This window comes from Lycium ferocissimum, chromosome 9 (genome assembly GCF_029784015.1).
Source record: "Lycium ferocissimum isolate CSIRO_LF1 chromosome 9, AGI_CSIRO_Lferr_CH_V1, whole genome shotgun sequence".
NCBI classification, from domain to species: domain Eukaryota; kingdom Viridiplantae; phylum Streptophyta; class Magnoliopsida; order Solanales; family Solanaceae; genus Lycium; species Lycium ferocissimum.
In genome coordinates, this window is record NC_081350.1 from 19,152,224 (window position 1) to 19,171,612 (window position 19,389).

Here is a 19,389-nt window from a genome sequence, read left to right on the forward strand (position 1 = left end):
ACAAATTCTTGTCCAAAAAAGTTTGTCATGACTTACTTGGATTTTCTTTTTCCTTTTTGTAAAAGTTAGAGATTTAAGAATATCATTGTTTCACCTGAAATGTTTCTCAAGCTAATATTTCAACATTTAAAATACTGACGTTTAGTACTTGAAAATTGATGGCCTAACCAATATTTGCAACTACCAAAATATTGCATTTTGTTATGAAATATATTATGGATGTCCATATCACAAATATAATGCTTCCTCCACCATGTTAATGGATCTTCCATTTTCCTCCACCATCTTAATGGCTCATCCATTTTCCTCCACCATCTTAATGGTTCCTCCATTAATTCATATATTAAATGTATATGTATCACTATAAATAGAGGCATAAGTTTTCATATGAAATACACTTGTAATACATCTTGGAAGAACAATAAAATCTCTTCTCTTTGTCACTCTATTTCTATGGTTTTCATCCTTTAATATTGTGACTCTTTAGCTTCATTTTATAACACGTTATCAGCACGAGTCTCTAACCAAGTGAGATGGCATGGTCTTTTACCTAAAGGATTTGAGCTAAATCTCTTTCTGTTCAGCCTCCAAGGAAACCAAAAGGTATATTCTACTGGTGGATTTTTTGTCTGCCCACAAAATTCCTGAATGGGAGAAGGTAAAAATTTGCATTTTTCTTTTGCTCCCATTTGAGGTATATTACTCTTTCCTCTCTTTTCTTTTGCTCCCATTTGAGGTATATTACTCTTTCCTCTTTTTAATACATCTTGGCCCATGTTTAAAAATTTATTTGTCTAATTATTTGTGATTGAGATCTCCACATTAGCTACAAGAAAATAATAAAGAGCAAAGACCCTTTTGGTATATATGAGTGGAAATATGGCAAGCCACGTCTCTATTTATTCCCAACTCATAAGTAAAAGCAAATCTCCAGCCTTTTTGATATTATAGTATTGTTTATGCAATATTTACTATAGATTTGCTTTCCACACTTTTTATTATGGAATTTGCTTATTGACAGTGATGTTACAAGCCATCGGATGAGATACGAAAAGACTTTTTGCATGTCAAATAATATTGTGTATATTAAAACTTATAAATAGGAAACTGGTTGTTATTAATAATTAAATAATTAATAAACTTGAGAAGTTAGTTTGTTTTGCCAACAAGACTTTTCTCATGAAAGGATTCTTTCCAGAGGCGGAAGTTTTTGTCACTAAATGTTATTACTGATATGCTTGTTTTTAATTCATTGTGATATGTGCATTATATTATTTTTTCTGTGTGTGTTCGCAAAGGGATATGCTAATGGTAAATTAATTTCACAAGAAAATTTGCATATGTGAAATCTCTATGTAATGGTTAGATATTGACCGACATGCTCCTTTTCATGGTAAGTTTTTATCTTGCTCTATAAGTATTTATGTTTGTCGCAATGTAGTGATGAAATCCAATCTAGAGCACAAAGTGAGTGATATAGCAGATTTGTCCCTTAATGTCTATCCCGACAGGAGGCAAATTAATTAAATAATGTGACCTTTAAAAAAAAAAAAATGTCTATATTTCAAGTCATGTTTTGATTTAATGTACTTGTGTCTAAGACGAGAAATGATGATTTTTACAAAGGCTTGAGGCATGAGTCATAGTACACGTTCGCCTATTATGTAATTGGTTAAAGGTAAGGCGGTGGAATCAAGTCTCATCATACCAAGAAGATTAGACATCGGGTTAGAAGTCCCGGTACACCATGATGATAAGATGTTGGGTTTGAGTCCCATCGTACTATGTCCTAACACGCCTTACATGGATAAGACGTTGGGTTTGAGTCCCGATGAAATATATTGATGATATAATGATGACTAAGGCAAAATAATGTGTATATTTGATGTAAATTCGTGAAGCCCGCCCCACTTGATATGCTCCATTCTGTGAGGGGAATGTGGTAGCAGTGCATAATAATTCTAAATTAGAACAAGTGGTTAAAAGAATGAACGTGGGCGTGACAAATGACAAAATAATGTTAATCATCATTGTGGTAATATAAGAGGAAGAACATTATGGGTTCTCAAAATGGTTCTTACGAGGTGAAGGTAATTTTTGTCATTAATATGATATGAAAGGTTATTAGGCACATGGTTGTCGTGTGACCTAATTTGATAAACTTTTATAAATCCTCCACCAAAAGAAAGGAAGACAATTCAAGGTGATGTTGAGGTGGGTCATATAATTATGATAAATGTCAAGGCATGACAAAGGGCTTATAATAAAATTTATGAAGTTAGTCCATTGCTTGAAGAGCATGTAACTTGTGATAAGCATTGTGAATGCTCGACCATTCTTCAAAGTGAATGTGTCAAGATGTGATAACAATTATGGATAAGGATGTGCTTATGTATGGTTGATTAAATACCACAATTCATCTCTAAGGGAGGTTTGAGAGAAATAAAAAAAATATATATTATATTTTGGTGTAAAAGGTCATTGGCAATGTACTTTCAGTATGTTAAATATTGTGGTATGTCTTATCATGAAATATCAAAGGCTAAAAGTAAGAAATAAGTCTTGCTTATAAAGGTTTTGGCCATGACCACAATGACAATCACTCCCCCTAAAAGGAGATGTTCACCATACAGATGGGATTATGAAATGTGTGGTAGTACGTAATTAATTGGGAGCTCTGGAAAAGCTAATTTGTTACTACCCGGAGGAATGAAATTGTTCATAATATTGGTGTTATAGTAAGTCTCAAAAGAAACTTTTTAAGTTTCAAAGGCATTGGCCAAATATGAATTATAATGAGACTACACAAATTCTGAGAAGGTTTAATATCTTCATATTACTATGACTATAGCGGGTAAACAAAATATATGTGTAATGTTACCAGTTTTTCCTCCGAGTTTGTACTACATAAATACAAGCATGATGGAATAACATGCTACGGAAGTTGGCATGACCGGTTGGCTATCCGGTCAAATGTGATTCGAAAATAATTGAGAATTCGTGTGGTTATTTATTGAAGAAATAAAATATTCTTCAAGAATTCTCTCTTGTCTTGCTTGTTCTCATGATGAAAAATTGATTAATTTACCAGCTAAGTTTGGGATTGTATCCCATGATTTTGGAACGTATAAAAGGTGATATATATATATATATATAATGGGCCCAGTCACCTGCCATGTGGACCGGTTTACTATTATATGGTTTTAATAGATGCATCTATGTTATGGTCACATGTGCATTTGGTATCAACTTGCAATTTGGTTTTTGCAAGATTGTTTGCTCAAATTGTTATATTAAGAGCACCGTTTCAAACTATGAAATTATGTTGATAATGCTGGTTTATATCAAAGTTGGTTTAGCAGAAATTGTATGCCTCCAATTATAGCTAAACAATTGGTTATGAGAACAAAACTCCCAAAAAAAAAAAAAAAAAAAAAAAAAAAAAAAAAGAAATTTGGGATGAGATATGTTATTTAATATGTAGCAAAGACTTGTACGCATCAAACAAACAAGTTATAATAAGTTCCCCTATCATAATTGGTTCAGGGTCAGGAACCAAATAATTTTCATCTAAAAATTTGAATGTGTGGTATATGATTTAATTGCTCCACCACAAAACACATAGATGGGTCCCCAAATAAGGTTGGGAGGTAAATGTTAGATTACCTAACATTAGGGGGAGCTGGATGATAAGCGATTGGAAAATAAGAAATATGTTGTGAATTATCATCAGTATGATCCTCAGATAATTCAAGTCAAATGCTGGAAGCATTTGCTGACCCAACTATTTTATATTTCATCTGCAAAATGCTCCTAATGTCCCGGAAGGACAAGTCTACAGATGCATGAAGCACGGTAGACGAATCGGTTCCAAATATAATAATATTTGAAAAAAAAAAGAGGAGCAAATGATCATAATAAAGAGGCAATGTGCTCTTGAAGAGCTACGACATAACACTTCATAAACCTTATGAGAGGTTCAGGTACCTGAAAATGATGAAGTGATGAGATCTCGATAAGTTATGTCGAATTGCGAACCGATACAAAATGATATCTTGTCGACGATATCTTTGATACAATATGGCGCGCAATATTGTATAAAATTGTGAGGATTCGAGTTCTACGTTTCTTAAAGCATGCGACGTAGAAATAATTACCAAGTGATATGATGCATCTTGGTAAGTGATTGGACCTGCAGTCCAAACATCAGAAGATGTCACAATCTCTACTGATGGAAGTTGTCACAGCCTATATGGCTTACTTGACAAAATTTATATGAAAATTCCTGAAGGATTTAAAATGCCTGAAGCAATTAACTCAAAGTCTCGGGAGATGTATTCAATCAGATTACAAAGATCATTGTATGGTCTAAAACAATCAGGGCGCATGTGGCACAATCGCTTCAGTGAGTACTTGGTAAATGAAGGTTATATAAATGATGTCATCTGTCCATGTGTTTTTATTAAGAAAATAAAATCAGAGTTCGTTATAATTGCTGTTTATGTTGATGACATAAACCTAATTGGAACTCCAGAAGAGCTCCAAAAGGCAATTGAATATTTAAAGAAAGAATTTGAGATGAAAGATCTGGGAAAAACAAAACTTTGTCTTGGTTTGCAGATTGAACATTTGACATATGGGATCTTTATCCATCAATCTGCTTATATAGAAAAGGTTTTAAAACGATTTTACATGGACAATGCGCATCCTTTAAGTACTCCAATGGTTGTTCGCTCACTTGAAGTGAGTAAAGATCCGTTCCGACCTCAAGAAGAAAATGAAAAGCTTCTTGGTCCTGAAGTACCATATCTTAGTGCAAATGATGCACTTATGTATCTTGCTAACGCTACAAGACCTGACATAGCATTCTCTCGTTAATTTGCTAGCAAGATATAGCTCTTCTCCTACACGAAGACATTGGAACGGAGTTAAGCATATATTGCGATATCTGAAGGGAACTAGTGATATGGGTCTGTTTTATACTAACAAAGGTAGTACAGATCTTGTTGGTTATGCAGATGCAGGTTATTTATCTGATCCACATAAAGCTCGATCTCAAATGTACTATCTCGTTTACATGCGGAGGTACTCGCTTATCATGGCGATCCACAAAGCAGTCCATTGTTGCTACTTCTCCGAATCATGCCGAGATAATAGCTATTCATGAAGCAAGTAGAGAATGTGTGTGGTCGAGATCGTTGATACATTTCATCGAGAAAGATGTGGCTTGAAGTGTGATACAAAAATACCCACGTATTATATGAAGATAATGCTGCATGCATAGCTCAATTAAAGGGAGGATTTATAAAAGAAGATAGAACGAAGCACATTTCACCAAAGTTATTTTTCACACATGATCTCCAGAAGAATGGTGATATTGATGTGCAACAAATCCGTTCAAGTGACAATCCTGCAGATTTGTTCACCAAATCTTTGCCAACTTCAACTCTTGAGAAGATGATATTCAAGATTGGAATGCGAAGACTCCGACATCTGAATCTTAGTCTTCGTCAGGGGGAGTGAAATACGCGTTGTACTCTTTTTTCCTTAATCAAGTTTTGTCCCATTGGGTTTTCTTGGTAAGGTTTTTAATGAGGCAGCTCTCAAAGCGTATTACTAGATATGTGTACTCTTTTTCCTTCACTAGGACTTTTTCCCACAGGGTTTTTTTTCTAGTAAGGTTTTAACGAGGCACATCATCTATTAAGACATGAACATCCAAGGGGGAATGACATCATCTATTAAGACATGAACATCCAAGGGGGAACATCATCATCTATGGACATCCAAGGGGGAGTGTTATGAAATATATTATGGATGTCCATATCACAAATATAATGCTTCCTCCACCATGTTAATGGATCTTCCATTTTCCTCCACCATCTTAATGGCTCATCCATTTTCCTCCACCATCTTAATGGTTCCTCCATTAATTCATATATTAAATGTATATGTATCACTATAAATAGAGGCATAAGTTTTCATATGAAATACACTTGTAATACATCTTGGAAGAACAATAAAATCTCTTCTCTTTGTCACTCTATTTCTATGGTTTTCATCCTTTAATATTGTGACTCTTTAGCTTCATTTTATAACACATTTGAAATTTTAAAGAATATTTGATGTCCAAACGGCCCAGTGCGCTTCCTCTGGTACTTTTTATTTGTTGTTTATGGTTTTGATAGACCCATTAACAAAATTATTTAATAACATTAATTATAAGGTTATTTGACTAAATTAATACTCTATATCTCTCCTCAAACTTTCTCTAGATTGGTTAGAATTTTTCTAAAAATTGTATACATCAGTTATTGCGATGAAGGTAAATTTGAAAGGGAAAAAGAACAATAGGCGTCTGATTCTTTTACCTAGAACTAGAAAGCTATGGAGTAGTGGAATTTACCCAATAAAACATTTACTTCTTTTAAACTAGCACATCCCAACTTTACAATGTAGTATTTCATTCACAAAATTAAATGGACTCACCTACTCCACTAAAACTTTGTCTATAAATTCAAGTCTCTGAGAACATTGCAGAAGCATACCAAATCCAATCCAATGTAAGCAACCATTTAATTTCTTCAATACAATGGCTTTCTCACAAATGCAAAAAATTTCAGCATTTTGTTTCGTATGCATGGTGGTAGTTTCATTTTCATCAGTACCCCACTCAGAAGCTGCAATCTCATGCAACACAGTGTACTCTAAGCTAGTGCCATGCCTCAGCTACCTCATGGGATACCGCTAACAGTCGCCAGCTGGCTGCTGTAATAGGATTAGAGAATATCACACAAACGCTAGCACCACCCCCCACCGACGGTATGTAACCCAAATCGTAGAACGATCTTAAAGATTTGATACTATTGTTGAAAACACCTCTTAGCAGATGTGGTGTCACTGTTCTTTACAAGATTAGCCCCCAACATTGACTTCTCTATTTCAGTAAATTCTATTTATATCACTCAACGTAAGATGTGCTCTCTAGTCTTGAAGAGCACTACTTTATGTTTATGATTGAATAATTTGGTTGAAGTGGCATGCATGTACTGGAGTTTTATGTATTTGGTGAATATATATAGTACCACTTCCTGATCGATATGCTCTCTTTATGTCACTCTATCTCATATTAATTTCTAGTCCTAAATTGATCGAATCTAATAATTGGTGAATTATTTGCTTCTTCAGCCTCAAGTACAAAAATATATGTTAAATAAATACATCAAGATTAAAGAGAAGATTTAAATGTTTAATAAAGTATCAATGATCGAACATGTGAGGATTAATTGATTACTGAAATGGAGCATAACACCTCGTTTAATTTGTTTGATGCTGACCTGTGAAGGTGATTGGCAAGTAGATTGAGGGAGAACACATAGTAATATTGTAATCAAGTCGACTTGCTCTGGAAAGAAAGAGCAAATAACATTTCCAAATTCCAAGGTACCACATAATGTATGTTATTAATCTTATTGAGGTTTAAGAACCTTACAATCAAGTAAACCAATGTTCTAGCCATTTGAATCTTACTATTCCGATCATTACATGTCACTCCTTAAAAAGTTCAACGCCCTCACTACAGTTTACTTTCCTTGAAGATGTTTTATCTTTTTATTCCCGACCACCTTTGCTAAATTACAGTACTTTGAATACTTAAACTGAAAACAATTCAACGAATTTCTCTCCTTTCTCATCCACCTTCCATTCGTTGAACTAGATAAATTGTACTCCATAAAATTCTGATTAAGCAAAATGAGAAAAGTTATATAGGCTAGGGCGCTCTTTAGGAAAAAACAATAAACTAATTGCAAAATAATTTACCACTATTGTTATTTATTATCTCAAGTACCCGTTTGTTTGGGGCTACATCAACTTAGATTCCTCTAAATTTGTAAATTTGCATTGTCACTCCCTTGAACAACCGCCGCTTTACAAATTCTAAGCTTTGTTTCTATCTAAGGTCCACTAAACTTCTTTACTTCTTGGGGCTTATCCCCTCAATATGGATGAACCACAAATTCACAAATCTCTTCCTTGCAATAGCTTTAGAATGTTTTTGCTGAATTCGGGTAACCAAATGAAGAAATGACATACAAGGGGGATTTGAGGATTTTTAACCTTGAGAGAGACCTCGCATTTTGCACTTTGGTTGAATACCAGCTATCCAGCATCCATAGACAACCTGAAATCTATCAAAATATCCAGAGAACAAACAGATGAAATCAACTCAATGACAACATCACTGGACAGAAAATATTGAAGCAAACAATGTTTTCAAACTAAGGAAGAGATTGCTTTCCGGATTCTAGATCTAAAAAGAACAAGAAAAATACAAAAGTTTTCTCACAAGGAGTGTCAAAATATTCTAGCTGGCCTAACAAAATTGCAGAAAAATCTAAGTGGCTTCTCAATCAACATATCACTGAACAGGTTGATTTTCTCCACTTTTCAAAGGGTGCCACCCTGTTTGAGCTAGCACAACAATATCACAGAAATTCTAAGATATCACAGAAATTCTAAGTAGCCTCTCAATCATCACCAAAGTCCAAACTGTTTTACATGAACAAGTTGGATCTGGTTGCCTTGTACGTCGTCTTGAGCTTTCTGGAAAGTGTCCTGACCTTCTTGAACACCAACCGGAACTTGATTTAGGAGTCATGGAGCTGTTTGGTGCTCTTCCTCTTGCAAAGCTTGGATAGAATTGTGGCTGTCTTGATAATCTGGATGTAGTGGTGACGGACCCTGTGATGAGAAGGCCATTTCAGTGAACATCTACTCCACAGCACCGTTCAAAGTAGTATCACGTTACTCTTTGTACATGTTGTGATAACCAGTTCTACTTTGGTAACGTAGCCATATACCATAATTCTTGATCTATGTTGGATTCTTCTCAAAGATCTATAACCACACACAATGTTTGAATCAATCACATAAAAGAACTGTATCCCACTTCTACGAGGAATACGATTAGTTACAAGTATATTTTGAAAAATGTTTATGCATGTAATTTTATTATAAATGGTTACTCGAGCAGCTTAGTATCCTTAGCATGATGATGTTGTACTATGAATGGTACCAGATATAGTTTCACCTTATGGGGGCATGTTATCCGGTGCCAGTCACCACCTACGGGATTTGGTTTGTGGCGTGAGATGGAACAACAACAACAATAGCAACTATGCTTTAATCTCAAATAAGTTGAGATCGTCTATACAAATCTTCATTGACCATGGTATCCCATTTAAATTATCTCATGCCAATATTATGCAAATACAAATAAACTGTATTAGGAGTTCTGTATATTTTCTAAGGTATAAATCTTTGGAAGGTTAAACTACTCCTAAAAAGCATAAGACATACAATAAGATCTAAAACATATTCTCAACTAATGTGTATCGCCTATATAGATATTTTTCTTCCATTTTTTCATATCTTTTGCTAAGTTTGCTTGGATCCATAGTAATTGTAGTCATTCCCCAAGAATAGTGTAAGTAATAAATACTTGAAAGATCATAATATAGAAAAAATTATTCGACTCCCTACAATAAAATCGTGTCATCCTTTCTAGAATGGAAGGAATAGTTTCTATTTAGTTAAATAAATTCTATTTTCAATAGACTAGAGATCAATCATAGAACAACCATAATTAGATAATCTAACCCTTTTCCTCTATACATCTTTCAGTTGAGATAGGGGAAAACCATTCTCAAGTAATACAAAGAGACTTGCCTCAAAAGGTCATAAACACAATGTCTTACATACACATCAATGTAGAGATCACCTAGACAAAACTCAGATACAAATCCTAACTAAACTTGCAATTAACTTCCGTGGTGTAACTACGAGTATAGATGATCAAAAGATAGAATAGTCACCTAATTGAAGCATATTAACATTTAGGTTTAGGTTCTTTTAATAAAACCAAAAGTTTCAATATAAAATCTATAACCGTGCCAAAAACAAAAAGAACCAATAAAATATAACATATGGCAATAATAACTCGGTTACCTATAAAAAACCAAAATGCATATAATCTCTCCGTCCCAATGTATGTGGCATGGTTTGACTTGGCACAAAATTTAAGAAAAAGAGAAAGACTTTTGAAATTTGTGGTCTAAAACAAACTTAGACATTTGTGTGACTATAAATCATTTCATTACAGGTAAGAAATTTTAAAGTTAAGTTGTTTCTAATTATAGAAATGTGACTTTTTTTTTTTGTACAGAATAAAATGAACAGGGTGCCACATAAATTGAGACCGGGAGAGTAAATACTTAGATAAATATGGCAATCATTCAGTAATCACAAACGCAGGACAGGAATGTAGCATAAATCCAAACAACGTACCTCGTTGATAGCTAGCATCTGACACACACACAGTGAGGAAGTACCTTGTTTTCACCAAAATCAATCAATACCATAATTTCTTTAAAAAAAAAAAAAAAAAAAAAAAAAACACAGAAAGTGAGGAGGTGAAGAAAGCTGAACTTGGACTTAGCACGGACCCCAAAGGGAGGTTCAATGCATCAACTGCCTTGGTTGGTTGCCCAAAGGCAGTTGATGCATTGAACCTCCCTTTGGTAGTACATCTTCGGCTGCTCATGTAAGGGTTGTCAACAGAATGAAGGGGGTGGAGGGAGGAAGCTTACTTTCTAGGTCACTATTTTACTAAGGCCCTCTCTCTCTCCCTCTCACAAACACAAACACAAACTGCTACTTCTCTTGCACAGGGGAGAGGGATACCTGGAGGAGAAAGCAAAGGAATAGGTAGGGGTTCATTTGCACTTTTGGCTCTAGGGGTTCATTTGCACTTTTGGCTGGTCTCTAATTTTGTTCCCTCAAATTAGATAATTTTTTTTCACGGGATACAAATTTATAATTTTCACATCATAATATACCCATAAGTTATGCCCTTAAATATTTATGTCCCGCTAAGCATAAATTCGAATTTGAAGGCAAAATTTTATGACCAACTTATTTGAAGAGCAAAAGTTAAAGGGGAATAACTCATATATATGCCACTCATCTAGTTTGCAACCAATGTAGTCCACTGTATCATCAGTGTATAGATAATGTATCTCTTCTGTATAGCTATATATAATGTATATTCTTTGTAGAATCATGTATAAAACACGAAACCAACTCAAATTACGGTGTATATATAGTGTATCTGTTCTGTATAACTATATATAAGTTGCTCAACTTCCTTTGTAACTTTACATATACATTCTTATACACTATTACATATATCCTTATACACTATTATACATTAAATATATGTTACATGTACACCTTTATACATTATTCATGTACTATATGATGTATAAGTAATATATATATTTTTTGTATAACCACGTATAAACACAGTTTGAAACCAATGGATGATAGGCAAACCTTGCATTTGGAGGCATCCAATTTAGATCTATCCCTTAATTGAGTACTTTTTCTAGATTTTAATTTTTTACAGTTGCATTTTAATGTTTGACAAAGGACGAGAGACGAGCATGCTTGAAAATTGGCATACAAATTGAAGATCTCTTAGTGCTCATATATTGTACATAGTCGAGTTTATGGGACCGGATATTAGCTAGATTTTGTTAACCAATCAAAAAAGAAGATAAATTCAGTTAGATTTTGCTTATAGTCGCATCTGAAAATGAGAAAGGTTATCGCCTTATTAAAAGATGAGATTGATTTTTATCAAATTCTTCTTCAAACAATGATGTAAGAAATAGAGAAAATTTCGTACTTTTGAGAACTTACTAAAATAAAATACTGAAAAGAATTACAAGTTCAAATCCACAAAGGAAGTATTAGTAACATCAATGCCAGCATCCCATTATGTTAGGTCCAAAGGGTAAAAATTTTAACGGGAGAAAAAAAAAAGTAGCACTGTCAATTACAACACTGCTTGTCATGGCCTGGGAAGCGTATTATTTTTGTCTTTTCCATCACTAAAAGTTGTTTTCATTATGTTAAGTTTAATATCTTTTCTATTGATTTTTAAACATTTCTTCGATGTGTAGTCTCAATGGACTTCTGGTCGTGCGCGGACTATGGAGGCCCATTTTCTTGGAGATGTGACGCAGCAACTCTTTAAGGGCATAGCCAGCCCATGAGATATGTACATCATTTGGAGGTGCATAGTTAACCGATTTTAGGAGCCCAATTTAAGCTGTAGCCAACTTCATTTTTTTTTTTGCAAGTTTAGTACTTGAAAGACATGCGGTCTGAAATTAGGCTTTGTAGTATTTCAACTTCAGTAATATATGTTTGAAGTAAGGCCTGGCAATCTCAAACTTCGGTCATTTTTATCTTAAGTTAGGTTGGTGGTGCTCCAAATGCTATATTGATATCATACCTGGTTAAATTCAGTATGGTTGAATTTTTCTCCTTTCGTTTTGCTTATTCAGTTCGGTAACATCGGTTTGTTTTTTGGATAGAGAACGGTAATTTTGTTGTCTTTTAGAGATAAAAAAGAATGTTGGACAAAACTTAAATAAATAAAAATAAAAAAATCTGGAACTTTTAGTTTTCTAGGGTGTGTGAGTTAGACGAAAGGTATGCGCAGTCATGTATGAGTTTTTGCACTAGACTACTATCAGTTCTTAAATAAATATAGAAATCTAAAAAATGGAATTAGACATAATTTAAACTTTTAATTTAATTCTTCATCATCATAATATTTCATCTGGATCTATCAAGCAATGACATGAGAATGTTAATTAGTATCTATTTTTGGTATCTCCATTTGATTTAATAAGTTAGTATCATCAGTTTCAACGTAAATACAGACGAGCCGAATTTTTTATGCCAATGCAAAATATAACATATGTTATAATATAAAATGTATATTATGTAAGTTAGTTTGTATTTCGATGTGATATTGACATCTCCATATCCTTTTAAATACCAAATATCATATCCGATATTTAATTTCGTAAAACTTAAATCAAATTCTGCAATGAATAGCAATTATCGAATATTAAAGACCAAATTATATACAGCCCAAACAGGAGGTGGATGTCTTTCTTAAAGTTTAAGTTTGTAGTTAAAACTTTATGTCAAGTTTTGAATTATCACATACTAATAAATAAAACTAGCAGTGTTGTCGACGACTAGTCATTATGAAAGACTTACTTTACTCGAAGTCTTGAAACTTTATCATTGACTTGACTTTCTAGTTTCTACCCCTATTTTCACGCATTAAGACCAAGGCCACTCTCCCGTCCACAAGTCTAATTCGCTCACTCTCGATAGGGAGCAATATGAGTGATTTACAGGGATGATTTAAGGTGCTGGTCTTGAATTTTTTTCTTCACTTGCCTCATGGACAAAATTTTAAGTTTACTAAATCTTGGCTTTTAGCCTTGAGTCTAATTTCCCCGAGCAATATCGAGATGGGATGATTTTCGTCCAACTTAACTATTTGCAATAGTATAATAAAATCATTATCTTAAATATATTTTTCTAAATACGGACTTGGCTACTCATTCCTTATTTTTCATAAAAGTCGCTTGCATAAATTCTGTCTTTTAAATTATTTTTCAATTTTTTTACAATAGCATGTCGACGTTATTAGAATTGTCCAGACAAATATCAAGTGGAGCAACACTTGAGCTTTCAAAATAAAAAAGTAAACTAGCTTTGGTTGCTAAGCAAGTGCTAAGCAAGCCGGGCACTACGCTAGGACGTGGATCGATCATGATCCATTCTCACTCTCGTGTGGAGAGGATATGCATGAGTTGTTTAAGGAAAAATAGGTCATTTTTTTCCTCTTCCCTTGCTTGGATTGGTGAGTTGTAAGGAGTCTTGGTCTCAAGTCAATTTGAAATTTCATTTCATTCTCGTAAAAGAAAATGCACACAGAGGAAAATAATTTTGTTGAACCCTTCAAAGTTCCTGGTCCCTTTTCGCTTACTTTCCATCTTTATTCTCTCCTTTCACTTTCATTCCCTTCTGATAAGTTATGCTATTTCATGTTTTGATGATTTGACAAACTGATCCGAGAACCAGATATGCTTTTAGAGGGACCAGATGGGATCAAGTTCTCTAGCCGTTGCAAGGTCAACTCTATAGCTATAAAGTTGCTACACTGTACCGACTGGCAATAGTGCAGCAACACAACTACAGTATGCTAGTGGCCCAAACAAGATGAAATGTCCCTTTCATATCATCTCACATGCATGCTCTCCCAGATAAACAACATGTTACAATTGAAACCCTATCACTTGCAAATCTGAAAATCACTCTCCTCTCAGGTGAAGCCGCTGCATCTCTAAGTGCTCTCAAGAACAAAGCTGCAATAAACAGAAGGAACAGTTCCCAATCACTGAAGAAGTCTTAAGTCCTTAGGTTTGTTGAGTCTTTGTTCATTTTGTATTCCTACAAGACTTTCAAGAAGTATAATAGTAGGACAGATTATCAACCATGCATTCTGAGTGTTTACACTTGGCTAGAGTTAGTCAAGATGTTATCTTTGCAATAGAGTTATTGTAAAGGTCTTGCAATAGAGTTATTGTAAGGGGGAGGGATTAAGAGTTTAATTCCTAGGTTGCAATAGGTTGCAATCTAAAGTTGCTCGTTTATAGTGAAGTCTGAGCAAATCCTACGGCAGTGGGTCGTGGTTTTTAATTCCTTGAGCAAGGAGTTTTTTACGTAAATATCTTGTGTTATTTACTTTTTGTCGTATTCAAGGGAACAGATAGAGAACCTAGTTCTTTATAGTGTTTGGTGGACTCTTATATTCTAACACCTTCCATTCGCTAGTTGCAATTGCTAAGCAAATATTTTATGGAAGCCACCAACTTTAGTTCTCATAGCATATTACTTATGTTGATTTCCACCAACAGTTGAAAATATGGTACTTGCCATAGTTTCCACAATTACGTTATTTGACAAATCAAAAGCAAGTTATGTGATATCCTATCGGAAAAAATCATTATTGCTATAACTTCTAATTATGAATAATCTTTTGAAACCTTGTAAGAAAATTGAGGATTGCCAATTATAGTTTTAAATTTTTTCTTTGGGAAATAGTTCAATTTAAGAACAACAATTCTCTACGAACTTATTTATGGAATAAGCATTTAAGTAATTGTTATGTTTGTAAGAAAATGTTTTTTAAGAAAAATTACATGTAATGTATTTTTCGGAAACGTTGTGATATACGTAGCAGGTATGTTGGGTATACCACAGTCCACATATATGTGGGGTGTTATTTAAAGTATCGATCTATTAAGCTTCTTTATTACAACTAATGTTTTCCTAGGGATGTCATGCTGAGTTGGTGACCCTTGACATATTAACCCAGTGGCAGAGCTAAAAGTAAGGAATGAGACTCTATTGAATCTTCTATGTCTGAAAATTAATTATGCTAATAATTAAGATTAAAGTAAGTCATATAATTTTTTTTTTTTTTTTTTTTTTTGCTAAAGACAGGGATCTTTAAATTAGGAGTCATTACAAGAATATAGACTGATATGGAAGATTCAGTGCCTATAAGGTAAATACACAAATAAAGGGGGTTTATTTAAGGAAAATTTACATGACATAGCTAACTCTAAGAGGTATTTATGGTTAATAACTACTATTTAATTTAATTACTTTTCGTAATTACAATGAATTTTCAATTTACATATCATAGCTATACCAAATACATACAGTTATGGGCTTGTATCAAGGTTCTCCGGCGAAATACAATACTTTTCTCCAATTGAACCCTAGTTAAAGCGTTTCTCCGATTTTTTGTTTATTGTTTTTGGAGAATCTACAATGTTTGTGACTGCCAAATATGACAAATCCATTCTGAACCGCCGGTAATGGAGTTGTTTCCAGTGCCGAGGCAATTGAAGTTGTTTCCAGTTACAAATTTGATTTTTTGTTCATTATCTCCAGCAGGCAATTGAGTTGCTATCAACTGCTGGTAATGGAATACCGACAGCGAAAAAGGTGGTGGAGGAAGGTCAAAGGTGTCGGTAACGAAGTTCCAAATCTGAAATAATCACAGACGCACAATGTAGCTGCCGATGATGAGTCACCTGCTCGTCACAGGATCTAGACGGAGATGCCGGAATCCATGGCTTCTTCTCCTTCTTGTATCTCAGATTTGAGTGTATTCGTCATTTTTTTGAGTGTAAATATAAGTTATATGTATTTGGTTGATTGTATTTTGGGGGCATACAAAATATATTTGACTGTATTTGTTATTTGAATGTCTATATATATATATATATATATATATATATATATACACATATGTGTGTATATAATTTTTTTGAGTTAATACAGTGTGTCTGAAATTTTGTTGAAATACATTCAACCTTGCGACGGCCGGCGGCGACCTTGCTAATCAGAGCTCAAATACATCCAAATACAACCAAAATAAAAGGATACATCAATATATAAATACACTGGAATACACAGCTCCTTCATATATTTAAATAAACTGGAATACAATCATTTTGAATACACATGTATATATATTCAAAGAAAATAAGGTTGCATGTATTCAAATACATTCAAATTCACGTGATATCAAATGAGGTTGGATACAACTGAATAGTGTATTCAAATACACTTACATACACGTGAATTCCCCCTAAACTAGCTACAAATGGTAATATACAAACTTGTAACTCTATCACGTAAGAAGCTTGTAAAGTATAGCTATTTATGTAAGTTACCCGTTATTTAACAAGAAAAAGAACATCCTCATCACCATCTAAACCGTATAAGGCCCAAGTGCTCCTATAGCTAGTTAGGCGGTGTGCCCTATTGGCGTCGCGATAAATGTTGTATTGGACGATGACTCATTGTCTCGAGTAGGAACCGGCAATCATTCAGCAAATGTGAAGAAGATTCACATTTTGAACGTATAGAGATTAGATTGGTTAATACCCGAGAATCTGAATCCAATATTAGTGCGTAAAAATTCTTAGTGAAAGTTATTCTAGTCCTTTGAGAAGGGCTAAAATTTCAGCGTGAGCCATCCATGAAGTACAGAATTTAACAATCTGTGACTAGCGTATCCTTCTTTTTAATTCCCATCAATATTTTTAATTCTTCCTTTATTATTTAATGAAACAAGGTCCACGAGTAGAATTAAGATTTTTGCAACAAAAAAAAAAAAAAAAAAAAAAAAAAAAAAAAAACGAAAAGAAAACATAGTATCTAAATAGCCATAGATTTTTCCCAAGCTAAAATAAACTATTCAAGTACTATTTTATATATCCTGAATACTTGAAGCCAAATTTGAAAACTCTATTTGTTTATCGGTGGTAATTGTCGCAATCTAAAAATAATTAAAGAAAAGAGAGAAAATGAAAAGAGCTGAGGAGGAGAAAACAATCTTTGCAATTAAAGACTACTTTCGAGTTTGTTAAATGATTGACATGTTGACCTCCAACCTGAGTTGGATTAGGTGAAAGCATAGTGCCACCATATAAAATATGCAGCACTAAGTAGTGGAAGGAAGCAAGTATTAACTACTTAAAAAACTGCATCAGTGCTATAATGCTTAGTCATATTCAAAATGTACTACTGCAAAAAACATGATGGAGAAAATGGTCAAGCGCATTATCGATTGTATACAAAAAAATTTACACTATTAGTAGGTGTTTGGACATAAACCGAGTTATATTTGAAAAAAATAGTATTTGAAAGTTAAAATTGTGTTTGGACATGCATTTTTTTTTTTTTTACAAGTTTAGTGAGTGAAAAAGATTCACTTTAAAAAACTAGTCAAACTCATCATCAAATTTGAATAACTCATCCTTATAAAGTAATGAATAATAAATAAACAATGTTTCATTCTCTTTTGAAAAAAAGGAAAAAATAACTCATGTCCATATTTTTGAAACGGTCAAGATAACTCATCACTATTCATAATATGATGATGTAAAAGAAAGTTCATAGTCAATGTACACAGAAGTTAAGCTCTACTAATATTAAATAAAGAATTAAAAGCTATACATACTAAAAATATAATTCTGGCATCCCGTATCCGATCAATCTTCACTCCTATATATACTCGCCCATCATCTTTCAACAATGGATACCAAGAATTTCATTAATTTCCTTTTGAGACCTAAAATTTTATTCAGTAGTAATCATGGCTATCTCGAGAAAGCTTGTTAAGCCCCTTTCTTTGCTGCTCCTTTACATAGTTATTGCTGCTCGCGCAGACGCGGCAATCACATGTAGCACGGTGCTCAACGGTCTAATTCCGTGCCTTAGCTTTGTAGTGAACGGCGGCAAGGTGCCGCCGACTTGCTGTAGAGGGATTAAATCCCTCTACGGTGTTGCTAAGACCACGAAGGATCGCCAGAGCGTTTGCTCGTGCTTGAAAATTGCTTCCTCGAGTGTTAGTGGTATCAACTTCAAGAATGCTGCTGCACTCCCTGGCAAATGTGGGGTCAAAAATATTCCTTTTAAGATTAGTCCTAAAGCTGATTGCTCGAAGGTGAAGTGAAGGACGTATGGTATTGAATGGGAATAAGAGTTGTGTTGTCTCTGATCTTTATAGGGACATTCATCTAAGTAAAGTTCGTACTATGTTTTTGTGGTTGTCTTTGATTTGGTCCTTAATAAATGTGTCACGGATATTGTAATTGTGCATCTGATTTCACACTGTTACACAATACCAAATATTTCAGTGTCGTGCACTCTCATCCAATAGATGATCGACAGATCAGTCAATTATGTTTTGCATTTAAGAAGAATAATTCTGTTACCATATTTGGAGCTATGACTTCAAACCTGGGACAAGAAAACATAATAATACACCCTTATCCTTTAGTAGTACGTAGCTCCCTCTGTTACTATTTTATGTGATGGAATTCAGAATATGAGGATCAAATTCTTTATTTATTTATTTTCATTTGAATTCGGATAACAAATTTTTAAGCATTTAAGACAAAACTCACATATTAAGAAATATATAAAAAATACTATCAATGACAAGTAGTCATTGATCAAATAAAGATCTCTACTCGTTAAGAAGTAATGGTTCCATGTAAATTAAAATATGAATACCAAATTACCAATTAAGGAGTAATAATCACGCAAAGTCCCACCATGCTTGTTGACCCCTTAAAAGTAAACTTCATTATAGCCAGGTTACTCTTCTCCCTTTGATTTCCCTTGAAGAAGAAAAAAAACCCTATGGAATGTTCAATGATGAACAACACACATTGGATGAAAAATTATTGAGCTAGAGCTGGTCCTACGTCTATGGACACGACCAAGTACCAATCCACTATAGACTGACATTGGAAAATTAACAATTGAGAGGATTTGACTAAGATTTAGTCTTAATTTATGTAGCACTGTTTCACTAAGCACAATAATTAATAAAAGAAAGAACGGCTTTTGAAATTTGTGGTTTTA

The 19,389-nt window shown here is 33.8% G+C and overlaps 1 protein-coding gene across 1 annotated transcript; it reads left to right on the plus strand.

The window, feature by feature from the left end:
• The first annotated feature begins 18,064 nt into the window (after window positions 1-18,064).
• LOC132069275 (non-specific lipid-transfer protein 1-like) lies at window positions 18,065-18,804 on the plus strand. Its single transcript, XM_059462677.1, has one exon. The coding sequence runs from the start codon at window positions 18,113-18,115 to the stop codon at window positions 18,470-18,472; it is 360 nt and encodes a 119-aa protein (XP_059318660.1). The 5' UTR covers window positions 18,065-18,112; the 3' UTR covers window positions 18,473-18,804.
• Window positions 18,805-19,389: the final 585 nt, after the last annotated feature.

Coding starts and splice junctions, on each gene's coding strand:
- LOC132069275 (XM_059462677.1), top strand. CDS start 18,113: ATGGCTATCTCGAGAAAGCTTGTTAAGCCCCTTTCTTTGCTGCTCCTT.